At 39.9% G+C, this 15,972-nt stretch overlaps 1 protein-coding gene across 9 annotated transcripts in view; it reads left to right on the plus strand.

Annotated features, from left to right (window-relative positions):
* The window catches only part of FMNL2 (formin like 2), a 332,826-nt gene that overhangs the window by 251,771 nt on the left and 65,083 nt on the right, over positions 1-15,972 (plus strand). For all 9 annotated transcript variants that reach the window (XR_015146274.1, XR_015146277.1, XM_086353586.1 and 6 more), the window contains one exon: positions 12,829-12,937. Coding sequence is in view for 7 of the 9 variants with exons in the window: in XM_086353586.1 (XP_086209712.1) it covers positions 12,829-12,937 (109 nt within the window). In the remaining 2 variants the exon portion in view is untranslated. The remainder of the gene's footprint in view (positions 1-12,828; positions 12,938-15,972) is intronic.

Here is a 15,972-nt window from a genome sequence, read left to right on the forward strand (position 1 = left end):
TTTTGGCTTTAGAGACAGAAAAGTGCTTGGTTCATTTTTTTTTTTAGCATCAAGTATTAATATTTTATGAGTTTAATTGATAGAAAAAATATGCCCAGGTGATGTCATGTCTGAATAGTCAGGGAGAAGAAACCTAAAACCCCAAATCTTAGTAAAGTTCTATTAGTCCAGACCTTGGAACCATAAAAGACTAGTACAGTTATGCCAAATGATGTGATATACTCAGATGGCATTGCATTCCGATTGGACTGAATACTAACATTAGCTTCCAAGGGAGTTCTGATTGTAGTCTTTATTTATAGGTTTATTTAGTTTAATATCTGAGTAGTTCAGTTACTTGAAGATACTTTTGTAAGAAGAATAAAATATACCTAGTGTTTTTCTATTACCAATAGCACCTACATATTACAAACCTCACAAAAGTTGGCATGGAGACGTCACAGAATATTTTCAAAAACCTTCTTGATGGACTCTGGGAAGGCCTGGTTAGGTCAGTTCAGGGAACATTCCATTTTAAGGTTCTGCAGTAACGTACTGTTCTTGGATAATAGGAGCTCAAAGGGAGAGGCAGACATGTACAAACTCACATGTAAGAATATGTCTAGAAATAAATATATTTCAAGACAACAGATGGGTGATCAGACTTTTTTTTTCTTCAAGGCACCACTGGTTAAATAGCAGTTTCCATTTAATTTTGGTGCTTTGCAGATGTAGATCTTGAAAGAAATTCAGGATTTGATTACATGTAGCTTTTGATCAGGAGTGGGTCTTCTCCTGTACACCTAGAATTATCATTGACACATTACTTATAATTAATTCTTATGTTATCACCCATTGCTATTTTTTAAAAGAATACTGCTTTTATTTATTTATTTATGATGCTAAGAACCCTTACCATGAGATCTACCTTCTCAACAATGTTTAAGTGTATGGTACAGTGTCATTGACTGTAGGCAAGATATCATTCAGCAGATCTCTAGAACTCACTTACCTTGCATAACCTAAACTTTATACTAGTTATTAGCAATTCCCCATTCTGCCCTATCTTAAGGCCCTGGCAGCCACCATTCTACTCCCCACTTCAGTGAGTTTGACTATTTCAGGTATCTCGTATAAATAGAATGATACAGCATTTGTCCTTCCGCGACTGGCTCTTTTCACATAGTGTAATGTCCTCAAGATTCATCCATGTTACAACATATTGCAAGATTTCCTTTAATTGAAAGCTGAATAATATTCCAGTGTATGTATCTACCATAATTTTCTTCTTTTTATTTCTGTGCTTTTAATTTGATATCATTGAAAACTGAAAAAAAGGCAACAATAGTACAATGATTCCTCTTTATGCTGTTTACACAGATTCAGCAATTGTTTTAACATTTTGTCCACTCTACCATTTGCGCATTTACTTTGTAAACGTACACACTTTTTAACCATTTGAGAACAAGTTACAGAATCATGCCCTTTTATACCTAATTATTTTTGGGTAGATACCCTAAGAACAAAGACATGCTCTTAGATAACCATGGTGTAATTCTTAAAATCAGAACTTTTACATACTGGCACATTTTTAGTTCAGTCTGTTTAGTTATTCCAGTCTATTTCATAACATTTTTTCAAACTCTGTCCAGAATCCAACACAGGGATCATGTATTGTGCTTAGTTGTGTCTGTGTAACATCCTTTCACTTGGAACCATTCCTTACCCTTTCTTTTTTTTTTAATTGAAGTATAGCTGCTTTGCAGTGTTGTGTTAGTTTCTGCTGTGCAGCAGAGTCAATGAGCTGTGTGTTTACATATATTCTCTTTTTTTAAATTTCTTTCCCGTTTACGTCCCCACAGAGCACTGAGTACAGTTCCCTGTGCTCTACAGTAGGTTTTCATGAGTTGTCTATTTTATACATATTAGTGCATATATGCCAGTCCCAGTCTTCCAATTCATCCCACCCACCTTACCCTCTCTTAGTTTCCCAACCAGGGACTGAACTCTTGCCACGGCAGTGAATGCACCGAGTCCCAACCACTAGACTGCCAGGGAATTCACAACCCTTTCTTTGTTTTGTCAGGACTTTGATATTGTGTGTCTGTGTGAATATATAAGTTAATTTTTTGTTGAGATATAATTGTTGTGTAACTTATACAGTGTGTTGCTTTTGTATGTTTATACATTGCAGTGATTAGTACCATATCAGGTAACACTTCTGTCACACCACCTCATTATTATTTTTTAAAACCATATTTTATCCATATTTATCCACTTACCTGTTGATGGGCATTTAGGTTGTTTCTAGATCTTGGCTTCTGTGAATAATGCTGCTAGGAATGTGAGTGCAGATACCTCTTTAAGATCTTGTTTTCAGTTCTTTTAGATAAACATCCAGAAGTGGGATTGCTGGAGCATTACATGGAAAAGTTCTATTTTTGTTTGAGAAACCTCCATACTGTTTTCCATAATGCTTGTGCAACTTGCGTTCCCACCCACAGTGTACATGGGCTCTAATTTATTCTTGTTAACACTTGTTTTTTTGTCTTTTTTGATAATGCCCACTCTGAAAGTCAGTATGAGGTGCTTTCTCATTGTGGTTTTGATTTGCATTTTCCTGTTAATTAGTGAGCATTTTAAATGTACCTGTTAGCCATTTGTGTGTATTCTTTGGAGAAATGTCTTTTCAAGTTCCTTTTGCCCAATCTTTAATTGGGCAAAAGATAACTTTGCCCAATTAAATTTGCCAAAAGGCAAATTAAATTATGGCAAAAGGAACTTTGCCACAATTGATTTGTGGGGGTTTCTTGTATATTCTGGATATTAACCCCTTATTACATATCTGGTTTGTAAATTATTTTCTCCCATTTCATAGGTTATCTTTTCACTCTTTTACTGTGCTTTTTAGATTGATGTAGTCTCACTGGTCTGTTACATTCTTCAACCTGAGCAACTCGTTCAGAATTACTGTAGCTTTTTTTTTTGACTCCCTTACAGTGAGTTGTGGTCCGTGTGATCAGATTATGGTTTCAGTATGTCTTCTGATGCTCTCTCATTTTGCCAAGAGAACGCACTGGTCACAGCAGACACCCTCTTCCAACAACACAAAAGAAGATTCTACACATGGACATCACCAGATGGTCAACATTGAAATCAGATTGATTATATTCTTTGCAGCCAAAGATGGAGAAGCTCTATACAGTCAGCAGAAACAAGACTGAGAGCTGACTGTGGCTCAGATCATGAACTCCTTATTGCTAAATTCAGACTTAAATTGAAGAAAGTAGGGAAAACCACTAGACCATTCAGGTATGACCTAAATCAAATCCCTTGTGATTATACAGTGGAAGTGAGAAATAGATTTAAGGGACTAGATCTGATAGACAGAGTGCCTGATGAACTATGGATGGAGGTTCGTGACATTGTACAGGAGACAGGGATCAAGACCATCCCCATGGAAAAGAAATGCAAAAAAGCAAAATGGCTGTCTGGGGAGGCCTTACAAATAGCTGTGAAAAGAAGAGAAGTGAAAGCAAAGGAGAAAAGGAAAGATATAAGCATCTGAATGCAGAGTTCCAAAGAATAGCAAGAAGAGATAAGAAAGCCTACCTCAGTGATCAATGCAAAGAAATAGAGGAAGACAACAGAATGGGGAAGACTAGAGATCTCTTCAAGAAAATTAGAGATACCAGGGGAACATTTCATGCAAAGATGGGCTCGATAAAGGACAGAAATGGTATGGACCTAACAGAAGCAGAAGATATTAAGAAGAGGTGGCAAGAATACACAGAAGAACTGTACAAAAAAGATCTTTATGACCAAGATAATCACGATGGTGTGATCACTGACCTAGAGCCAGACATGCTGGAAGGTGAAATCAAATGGGCCTTAGAAAGCATCACTATGAACAAAGCTAGTGGAGGTGATGGAATTCCAGTTGAGCTATTCCAAATCCTGAAAGATGATGCTGTGAAAGTGCTGCACTCAACATGCCAGCAAATTTGGAAAACTGAGCAGTGGCCACAGGACTGGAAAAGGTCAGTTTTCATTCCAATCCCAAAGAAAGGCAATGCCAAAGAACACAGTTGCACTCATCTTACATGCTAGTAAAGTAATGCTTAAAATTCTCCAAGCCAGGCTTCAGCAATTCGTGAACCCTGAAATACCAGATGTTCAAGCTGGGTTTAGAAAAGCCAGAGGAACCAGAGACCAAATTGCCAACATCCGCTGGATCATCGAAAAAGCAAGAGTTCCAGAAAAACATCTATTTCTGCTTTATTGACTATGCCAAAGCCTTTGACTGTGTGGATCACAATAAACTGGGGAAAATTCTTCAAGAGATGGGAATACCAGACCACCTGACCTGCCTCTTGAGAAACCTGTATACAGGTCAGGAAGCAGCAGTTAGAACTGGACATGGAACAACAGACTGGTTCCAAATAGGAAAAGGAGTACGTCAAGGCTGTATATTGTTACCCTGCTTATTTAACTTATATGCAGAGGACATCATGAGAAACACTGGGCTGGAGGAAGCACAAGCTGGAATCAAGATTGCATGGAGAAATATCAATAACCTCAGATATGCAGATGACACCACCCTTATGGCAGAAAGTGAAGAGGAACTAAAAAACCTCTTGATGAAAGTGAAAGAGGATAGTGAAAAGTTGGCTTAAAGCTCAACATTCAGAAAATGAAGATCATGGCATCTGGTCCCATCGCTTCATGGGAAATAGATGGGAAAACGGTAGAAACAGTGGCTGACTTTATTTTTTGTGGCTCCAAAATCACTGGTGATTTCAGCCATGAAATTAAAAGATGCTTACTCCTTGGAAGGAAAGTTATGACCAACCTAGATAGCATATTCAAAAGCAGAGACATTACTTTGCCAACAAAGGTCCATATAGTCAAGGCTATGGTTTTTCCAGCAGTCATGTATGGATGTGAGAGTTGGACTGTGAAGAAAGCTGAACGCCAAAGAATTGATGCTTTTGAACTGTGGTGTTGGAGAAGACTCTTGAGAGTCCATTGGAATGCAAGGAGATCCAACCAGTCCATCCTAAAGGAGTTCAGTCCTGGGTGTTCTTTGGAAGGACTGATGCTAAAGCTTAAATTCCAATACTTTGGCCACCTCATGCGAACAGCTGACTCGTTTGAAAAGACCCTGATGCTGGGAGGGAGTGGGGGCAGGAGGAGAAGGGAACGACAGAGGATGAGATGGCTGGATGGCATTTCCGACTCGATAGACATGAGTTTGAGTGAATTCCGGGAGTTAGTGATGGACAGGGAGGCCTAGCATGCTGTGATTCATGGTGTCGCAAAGAGTCAGGCACTACTGAGCAACTGAACTGAACTGAACAGTGAGTTGTGGTTTAAGGGCAGCAAGACATGGTTATAACCAGAACTCTAGTGAACGCTGTATATAGTTCAGGCTTGAATACATACTTGGTAATAGAAATTCCTGTGTATCTACTCTGTGGTCAAGTAGATTCAAGAGAGCTACTTCCCCAGGTTTTGTCTGCTGACCTTGACATTCTTTTTGCTTTCTGGACTTAGAAATCGAGGTTTGAGTTGCCTTGTCATTTATTAGAAATCAACTGTTGGCTCTCGCTCATCAGTCATTCTAACAGTCTTTCAAAGCAGAGATAGCTTCTTCTGCATAGCACCTGCTACCAGTGCTGTGTGAATCAACGTGCTCACTACCAGCTCCTGCACAGATGGATTGCCACGTGTGAAGTAGGCGGCACAGCTGTCAGTATAGTACTAAACAGGGCACATTGTATAGGTTTCTTAAAAGATATTTATTTGTGACAGTTGCTTAAATTTTTTATGCGTTTTACTCCTACTAGCATTGACTGTAACTTCCACATTTATTATTATTTCATGTAACTTATAAAGCATTGGTGCATAAATTAATACAGTCGGTTAGAGTCATTTTTCTTTTTTTTTTAATTTTATTTTATTTTTAAACTTTACATAATTGTATTAGTTATTTTTCTTTTGTTTTGATCTTAAATCAGTTTGGGCACATGTTTCTCTCCACACACATAGAACTTGGTGAATATTACTGGCGGTTCTTCCAAGATAGTGTCTTACTATCTTTTAATGTGAGGATAATGTTTAGTTTTCGTTCAGTGCTTGACAAGAGAGCAGGCAATTCTCACAGTCGATGGAGAAGAGTGCTGGAGAAATTTGGTGGTGGTCTTGTCAGAATGACCTCTCAAAAAGCAGGATTTCCTTAAAATTCTTGAGACCTCAAAAAACAGCTCTAAATATCCCTTCTCCATTATCTTTTCTACAAAGGACAGGAGCTCCAAAAGTTGGGCTTGGGGTTGTTTTCTGCCTCTGGAAAACCCCTCTTTCATGTCCACAGACCTAGAATCTCAAAACTCTTGCTTGCCTGTCTGGAGGAGGAAGAGTAGTCAGGAAGGCATTTAGTCCCCTAACCTCATGGTCTAGGCATTGGGTCACAGCCCCTCTATACATATGGAATGCCCTTGTTTTTCCATTCGATAGTTCTCTGATCCTGACGTCTTAGAGAACCAGCTCCAAGTCACCAGAGAAATGTAATTCTTGCAGAATCTTATTTGACTGTTCCTTTGAACTTGAAGGACTTGTTACATGTATTCAGAATGAATAGGCTCTCAGGATTCTCTAAATGTTATGAGATGTCAGTGAAAATGGTGAAGTACAGGACCCATGAAAGCAATGAGAAAACCAGCAAAATAAGCCAGAGTCAACTTTTTCAGAACTCTAGAGAGTAAAGTCTTGTAGCAATCTGGGAAACATCGATTTAGGAAAAACAACTGAATCTCAGTAAGAATAGCTAGCTTTGTGACATTTTAACTTGTGCTGTTTCCCCTTCCTCTTTCTCTAGATCCACAGTAGCCTCAAAAACCATTAGTTCCCATAATCAGAGTGTAAACCACCTGCCTGGTAGGCAGTGGAGGAGGGGCAGAATGGAGCTGCCAGCTTTCTTCCTTCTGCTTTCTCTTCCTCCTCCTACATTAAGCTGGATGTACCTTGAGGTTTGGGAGCTACTAGTGAGTCCCAGGGACAGGGGAGCCTGGTGGCCTGCCATCTATGGGGTTGCACAGAGTCGGACACAACTGAAGCAACTTAGCAGCAGCAGCAGCAATGAGGAAGCCGATTTCAAATCTCAGTTAAGGGAACATGTACCATTTACTGCTGAAAAAATCTAGAGTCATTCAAGATATTACATGGGGCAAGACTTGAGCTTATCTGCCTCAGTTATCCATAGGAGACCATAGGGAAGCTAGTACTGCCTCCCACTGGGGCCTTTTTCATAAATCACAATGCACTGGGGCAGTCTCCAACGTGGCCCCGTTTTATATGTTTCATAATAACTCCATGAAGAAAATATCGTAGTACTTGTTTTGCTATATGTAATTCTGTAACGAAGCACATGCCAAGGATATTAGTTTTCCACAGAAGCACCCATATCTTCTACTGAGGCAGTGATGTCATCCTTATAAAACTTAGGTCTTTGTGGAAAGTTTATTCAAATAGCCAAAGTGGGATGATCAGTGTTTGTGAAAGATGCAGATAGGTTAGCCTCAAGGGCTGTGGCATAGAACCGGATGTGCCCTTATCTACCCTTTTAAAGATAATACATTGCATCATATTTCCTTGTGTTAACCTGACCAGGCAGGAGCACCTCGTGCATGCAGTGTTTCACTGTGATGACTAATTTCATGTGAGTTGCTTGCATTTTTAATTGGTGATAGATTCTTGCTGTGATCTTCCAGCCCTACCTAAGTGAATCTGTGTGACTCATATGCTTGGTAGAGGTGTGTGGCTCTAATCAATCACCCTCATCAGTTTTCTCTGGAAACTTAATCATGGCATTCTGTTCTTATTGGCATCCAGGTGGGTGTGTGTCGGACCAGGAAATAGGATTTGCAAAGCTTAGCTATTCTGATGATACTTGGGTCTTTTGCTGCATGTGTTGTGGTAGAATTTAGCCTCTTCACAGAAACCCTCAGCTTGGCTGTCTGTTTACAGACCAGCTCTCCACTCAAGAGGCCTTTGGGAAATATTCTTCCGTGGGATGATTAAAGTAGGGAAAGTGTTAGCATCTTATGATCTAGTTAGCCTTCTGTCTTCAGATGAATGTAAACCTAGACCATCTGCGAGAGGTTTTTTTTGGTGCAACTTTTTCTTTATTTGGAGAATACTGTACATCCATTGTAGAAAATTTTAAATATAGATAAAGATGAATGGAAGTGTCTTGTGATTCTGTTATTCAGATTTGTGAGATGGTGTGTTTTAAATCTGTGTTGCTGCTAAGTCCCTTCAGTTGTGTCCGACTCTGTGTGACCCCAGAGACGGCAGCCCACCAGGCTCCCCTGTCCCTGGGATTCTCCAGGCAAGAACACTGGAGTGGGTTGCCATTTCCTTCTCCAATGCATGAAAGTGAAAAGTGAAAGTGAAGTCGCTCAGTCGTGTCTGACTCTTCGCGACCCCATGGACTGCAGCCTACCAGGCTCCTCCGTCCATGGGATTTTCTAGGCAAGAGTGCTGGAGTGGGGTGCCATCGCCTTCTCCGAAATCTGTGTTAGACACATACATATGGAATCTAGAAAACTGTTTCTGATGAACCTATTTACAGGGCAGGAATAGAGACACAGACATAGGGAGTGGACTTGTGTACATAATGGGGAAAGGAGAGGAGAGGACAATTGAGAGAGTAGCATTGAGATAGACACACTCCCTTGTGTAAAATAGATAACTAGTGGGAGGCTGCTGTATAACACAGGGAGTTCAGTTCAGTGCTCTGTGACAACCTAGAGGGGTGGGATGGGGGGAGGGAGGGGATGTGTGTATATATATAGCTGATTCACACTATTGTGTGGCAGAAACCAATACAACACTGTAGGGCAATTATCCACCAATTAGAAATAAATTTAAAAAACATCTGCATTAGTAACATTTCATGTTCAGTTATGTTCATTGCATGTCACCTTCTGATACTTACCCCACAATTTTCCTTTCCTTTTATACTTCTTGAATTAGAGCCTCATTCAAACAACGTTCATATGCCTAAAGACAGTTACCATGATTCGGTCTGTATTAACTTGGTCAAATATGGCTTGATTGAGAAAAGGTTGTATGAGGGTTTTCAGGATCATGATTTGCGAGAAAGTGCTCTCGTTTGAGGTGTGCCTATTATCACCTCAGCGTACTGTGAAGTGCAGGTGTGTGTATGCTTATTGAGTTCATTTTACACGTTAGAACGTGCATGCAGCAGAAGGGATGGGCTGAGGTGTGAACAGAGAACATCTTAACACAGAGGCTATCCGTAAAATCTCTTGCTTCCTAAACTAGATGGTGGCTGAAGCAACATCTTGATCTTTCATTTTCCCTTAGCATTTTATAGAGTTTAGCATAAACAATAGTTGCTTGGGAAAACCAATTTTAAGCCTTAAACACAAGGTTTGGCTTAATTTCCTGTGGTTGATAGAGCACCAGAGGCCAGTCCTTTAAGGTTGCTTATTCAATCTGGGAGTGCTTGTAGAAAGTTCACATGTAGTAAATTGTTAGTGCTAATTCTTTTGGTGTTTTAGAGCCAACTTGGGGATCTATTAAAACCAGCTCCACGTGGATGTGTTCTTTGGAGAGTATTAATATTGTCCATTGGAGCTGGCTTTAAAACATGTTCAAAAAGGTAAAAGGTGGAAAATTACTCAGGTGATAATTAAAGCAAATAAATATCTCATGACATAAATGGTCAAATTCTACAAAATGTGCATGCTGAAGAGTAGGTTAATGTACATGCTGACCCATGACACAGTCCCTAGAATCTAGCCTTGGGGACTTAAAGTGATTCTTGGTTGTTTGCAAATACTTAATTTCTGCTGAGGTAGAGTTGTGACGTTTATCAGGTGTGCCTTTACTTAATAGGGGAGAATTTTTTTTGAATGAGAATTCCAAAATACAGAGAAAATTTATTACTAAGTTAAAAAAAAAATCCTTCCTTGCCTCGTAAGTGATTGAGGATAAAGATTTAAAAAGAAAACTTTGCTTACAGAGTGGATCAGCCACTGTGTTCTGAAAATGCTCAGATACTGCTCTTCTTAGCCACCTAAGCCTTAATTCTGTATGGTGGCATAATTATTGGAGGGATAGGGTAAAGATATCTTTTAAGAGCCAGGACAGAAAACTCTATTCTCTGTTGGGATGACAGAATAGGAACCTCTGACAGGGAATTCATTAGCACATATGGCTGTGGGCAGTAGCTTTTTCATGTGATCACTTGATGGATGAGTCAGGTTGAGAAGCAACCTGTAGAAAGTGACTGCCCTGAATTCCAGGGAGGAGACTTGGGGGTCTGGTCTCATCTCTTAATGTCTACTTGCTCTGTAGATGTAACATCTTGGGTCATCATTTTTCTCATCGGTATCAGGAAAGGTTGATGTAAATAATATCATAGGTCTCCTTAAACGGTCAATACTATGGTTGGTTGTTGTTACTGGTTATGGTGGTGTTTTAACACAAGTTCAAATGTTGCCTTTAATTCTGTTTTTATATAAATAAAAAATCAGAGAAAAATTAATTTTATATTAACTATCGTTCACCTTAGGAAAAAAGTTCAACTTTTTTTAAGCACAGAATAACATTAATAAATTTTTACTTATTTTAACTATATCGATTTTACTTATTGACATCTTTGTATGCTTTCTAAACTCCTTGAATATTGGTAAGTATCCATGTGCTTTTTCATATTAAATACATTTCAAATGTTGATTCAGAAAATGTATTTGAGATTAACCACATACTACAACAAATACAAGTCTTTTGTGTTAATGTTTAGTAAGTAGGATATTATAATCAATGTTTACTGGTTTCTGCAAATAATGTTAGTAAGGACAATGTCTCCTTCTTAGAAAGTCTTATTACGGTATAGCTGATGTTATGGATTAATAAATAAAAGGGAGGAACCTGCTCTGTTACTTTACGCCTAGGAAGTACCATTAAATGTGTAAGTTTGGTCTGCTTGCTGGAATCATTAAACTTTATTTGGAAGTGATGCGGAAATATGTGCCTGTGTGAATGACCTGTCCCATGTGCCTTAAAGAATAGTTGGCTTTGGTCAATCTATCTTCTGCAGTCACTTCTGCATTTAAATATAATTTAGCAAAGGATGATTCATTCCCTTCATAACACCTTTTCTTTTTTAAAACTTAGATTTCTTTGTTTTACACTAATAGCCACTGCTTTATTAGAAATAACTATCTCTCTAATATAAAACAGACAAGTGATTCCACTAACGAAATAGAAACCTGAGGTTAAAATAAATTCAGAAGGGCAGAGGAAGGGAGAGAACTTTGGGTTTAGACTAAAAAGACTACAGATTCTTGGGTCAGACTAGTCATGTGGTTGTTTGAAGCAGCCCCAGATTCTGTGAGACCTTGGGCTGGAGTTATGACAGAGTGCAGCACCTTTTAAAAGTGTATTTTAGAAGCTGAAATTAGGCTTACTAACAGCAAAATCTGAACATTGTTTTTGCATTCAAAACTGAATTAGGCTATCTTCCATTGCTGAACTGTTGTTTTCCAGGGTGAGGAAAGCAGACAGTCCTTAGAAAAACCATTCTTTAAAAGTAGCATGAGCAAACCAGATTTTGCACAGTCAGGTATGTTGATGCAAGTGACTTACTGGGGTGCTTTTCAAAAATTTCTTTGGCTCATTAGTAGGCTTATGTAAACGAATCATCTTTTTTTCCTGTTTGATAGTTTTTGAATAGAAAATGTCAAAGTTCTGCTCAGCTGAGCTGTTGGAGACAAACCTGTCAATTCAGTTTTCAACTCTTAGTCCGCACCTGTGAGACTTCTGAAAGCGGTTAATATTAATCATGGCTTCCTTAAAAATTTTTAACTAGCTTAATTCAAGGAGAGTGAAGGTCTCTAGCCTCTTTTGTGGAGCATTTCTGTCATTGACTCTCGGAAAGTAGTTGACAGCTTTTGAAACTTGCTTTCGTTTCAGGCTTGGAGTTGCAGAGAAAACTTACCTGTTTTTCCTCTGAAGCTGTCATTTAAGGCTCATAATGAAACCCTTAGAACTGTCATCTGTCTGCTTTCCCCATCTTACACTGTCACTCTCTATGCCTTGTATACTCTGATAAATCTACAGAAGGGAGAACTAAGGCCTGGTAATATAGGGTCTCCAGAATGAACCCTGACGTTGTAACATCCTAACCGTTTGAACTGTCACCACATTTCTGTCTCAGTTTTAGCTGCTAGACCGGAGTTTGGGTGTGGGTGTGGAGGCATGCGCATATTGTTTAGGTTTTGCACATCAAAATTCAGTATCACAGGCTGATATGACAGCTGTATGATCTTGCCTAGGCTTAAACTCTGAAACAGGGACTCTTGAAAGCAATGATGGGAAAATACAGTTAAAATTGGGTCAGATGATAGGAGATCTCTGTATAAGCTGGGTTTTACCCCTTCACTTGTTCACATATGTAATCCGCATGCATGTCATGTGTGCAAATCTAGCTTGGTCTGCACATTAGAGCCTGGCTTGTCGATGAGTCTCACGTACAGTCTGATTTGTTATATGCTGTGAGTTCAGCATCACTGTCCACGGGTATATGGCCTGACAAGATGATAACAACTGCACAGAATTGTCTAGGCCTCACAGCCTGTGGAAACAGTTTTGTGGTGATGGGATGCTTGTGGTGATGGGTTCGTTAGTGGTGGTTTGACCTGCAATCTTCATTTAGGTGTAGGTACAGATAGAGAACCGTGTCCATTTTTAAAGTGCATCTGCCCATGCTAAGAAAGTAATCCTTAGTTTTATAGAAGTTTCCCTTTTTATTTGTAGATACAATACTTTGCCAAGCAGAAGAACCCTGAAAAATTCAAGATTAGTGAGTAAGAAAGATGACGTGCATGTCTGTATCATGTGTTTACGTGCCATCATGAATTATCAGGTATGTTTCTGTTTATAATCCTTAAAATCTGAAATCATCAGACTCAATCTTGTTCTCTTTGGTATCTTTGTATTTCTATTTGAAGTAAATATCAGGATTTAATGAAATATTTTAGAGAAGAAAGGTCTGGTTCCTTCTACTGCTCATAATTCATTGCCCTTTTAGTTAGCATTTCTGATGTGTAATGCATTTAAAGGGAAGACATTTTCCTCCTCCAGTGGTAAGCTTATCTAGATTACTTGGTAAGTGTTTTTGACTATTAGAGACAGAGTAAGCCACTGGTCTGGGGCAATAATAACAACTTTGGAACCTGGGAATGAGTAATCTCACACACTGCGTAGGTCATTGCTCCTCAAAGAGTTATGTGAGGACAGGCAAGGGATTATAATTACTGTGTTGGACCCTGTGGTTCCTCATCTTCATGAGAAGCACTGAGAGGATGCTTGGTAGAAGAGCAGAGTCCTCCTTAGATGACTGATACAGACTGTCTTCACTCTGAGAATCACTGGGAGTTACTAATTACAGTATGTGGGATTAATCCTAATGACAGAGTGGGAATTAGAGCCTGGAGTATCTACGGTGAGCTGAAGGGTCAAAAGTATAAAATCAAACCATGGCTGAGAATTTAGACATGGTTCAAATAAGAAAATAGGATTTTATCTCCACTGACACAGATTCTATAGATGGATCCAAATAGAAACCGATGGTAAATACACAGATCAGTATTAGAGTTCAAACCCAACATAAACTTGCCAGATTAAATTTAAGAAGGGAAACATGCATTTATTCTCTCAGTCAATTAATTTTTTTGAGCATTGCCCAATAGATCCTATTCTAGGTGTAGGGAACACAGCAGCAAAAAAATAAATACCTCAGGGAACTTACTTTCTATTGGGGGGAGATGGTGATAGACAATCGGTGAACTATATACAGCACTCCAGATAATATTAGTGATGAAATAAAAGCTGACACTTACACAGTGCTTCCTACAGTCTAGAACTTTAAAACCTATTACTTAATTTAAGCCTCAAAAGAGTCCTGTGAGATTAGTAATATTACTCTCCCATGAGGGAGGAAACTGAAACACAGAGAAGTTAAGTATGGCTATAAGTGGTGAACTTGGCTTTGAACTGAGGAAGACTGGCTCCAGAGAACTAAGTCCTGTAGAAAAAATAATCAAGAAATAAGAATAAGTGCCAAAAATGCAAGTTCATTTTTAAATAGGCTAGCCAGAAAAGTGTCACGGAGAAGGTAACATTTATGTAACAACTAGAATAAGGGAACAAGGTAAGGAATATTTAAGAAAGAAAATTATAGTCAGAGAGAAGGGCAAGTGCAAAAGTTGCTGAGGTAGGAATAGGTCTGGTGTGCTCAGGTCAGTTTGGCTGGATCAGAATGAGTAAGTAGAGAGGAGCAGAAGGCGAAATCTGAAGTTACAGAGGGGTCCTGATTATGTAGGGCTTTAAGTCACTGAAAGGACACTGGCTTCATGCTCACTGGAATGCTGCTGAAGCATTCTGAGGAAAAGTGTGACTTGATCTGTCACTGGAATTTAGCATGATCCATCTGGCTTCTTTGTTAGGATTGACTCCAGGGGGCAAAGACAAAAGGAGGTAGACCTTTTAGAAGGCTGTTGCATTAGTTTAGGTGAGTGTTGATGGTGGCATGAACCAAGGTAATAGCAGCAGAGGTGATGAGAGGTGGCCAGGCTCTGGTTTTGTTTCGGTGGTAAGGACAGTAGCAGTGGGGATGTGGTGAGGCGTCAAGGACAGCTCGTAGCGGTTTGTCCTGGGCACCTCTGAGATGGAGTTGCCGTCTACTAAGCTGTGGAAGGCTCCAGGATGAGCAGATTTGGGAGACCTTATTAGTATTCCAGTTGGAGAGATGTTAACTGTGAGATGTCCATAGACATCTAAATCAGATCAGATCAGATCAGTCGCTCAGTTGTGTTCGACTCTTTGCGACCCCATGAATCGCAGCACACCAGGCCTCCCTGTCCATCATCAACTCCCAGAGTTCACTGAGACTCACGTCCATCGAGTCAGTGATGCCATCCCGCCATCTCATCCTCTGTCGTCCCCTTCTCCTCTTGCCCCCAATCCCTCCCAGCATTAGAGTCTTTTCCAATGAGTCAACTCTTCGCATGAGGTGGCCAAAGTACATCTAAATAGGGATCTTAAATAGGTGGTCAGAAATGCCAGTCGGGAGTTCAGGGTCTGGAGGTCTGGGCTGGAGCTACAAGTTTGAGAGTCAGTAGATGGCCTATAAAGACGGGGGAGTGAAAGAGATCAGCAGGGATAGACAGAGAAGCAAAGAATGAGCTGAGTCTCAAATAACTTTGGGCACCCTGTTTAAAGTCAGAGAGATGAGGGAATACTAGCTAGTCTGACAGGGAAGCAGCTGAGAAGTAGGAGCCAGGTCCAGGAGAGAGAGTGGTTGGCTGTGCCCAGTGCTGCTGCTGAGTGTTGTAAGATGAACTTATGGCATGGGCTCTAGCAAAGTGCAGGTCTTGGATCATCTTGATACAGTTTCGTTGGAATGGCGGGGATGCAATGCCTGATGGACATGGTGTTGAGAGAGAATAGGAGGAGAGGAATTGGAGACCATGAGTGATTTAGAATTTTGCTGTAAAAGAACAGCAGAAAAATGAGACAGTGGCTGGACATAGGTTGTAGGGTCCAGAGAGATTCTGTTTTTGTTGTTTAAGATAAAAGAATTTGCATCATGTTTTTTATGCTAATGGTAATGAGTCAGAGAGAAAAATAATGATAGGGGAATGGGACAATTGCTGGAGCATATGATGTTCTTCGGTCTTCCCTGGTGGCTCAGATGGTAAAGAATCCACTTGCAGTGCAGGAGACCTGGATTTGATCCCTGGGTCGGGGTAATCCCCTGGAGCAGGGCATGGCAACCCACTTCAGTACTCTTGCCTGGAGAATTTCATGGACAGAGGAGCCTGGTGGGCTATAGTCCATGGGGTCACAAAGAGTCAGACATGACTGATAATGTTCTTGAGTAGTGAGAGGGATTGGAAT

The sequence above is a fragment of the Bos grunniens genome, chromosome 2 (genome assembly GCF_055505025.1).
Source record: "Bos grunniens cultivar Pamir isolate PY7600 chromosome 2, Bosgru_T2T1.0, whole genome shotgun sequence".
Taxonomy (NCBI): domain Eukaryota; kingdom Metazoa; phylum Chordata; class Mammalia; order Artiodactyla; family Bovidae; genus Bos; species Bos grunniens.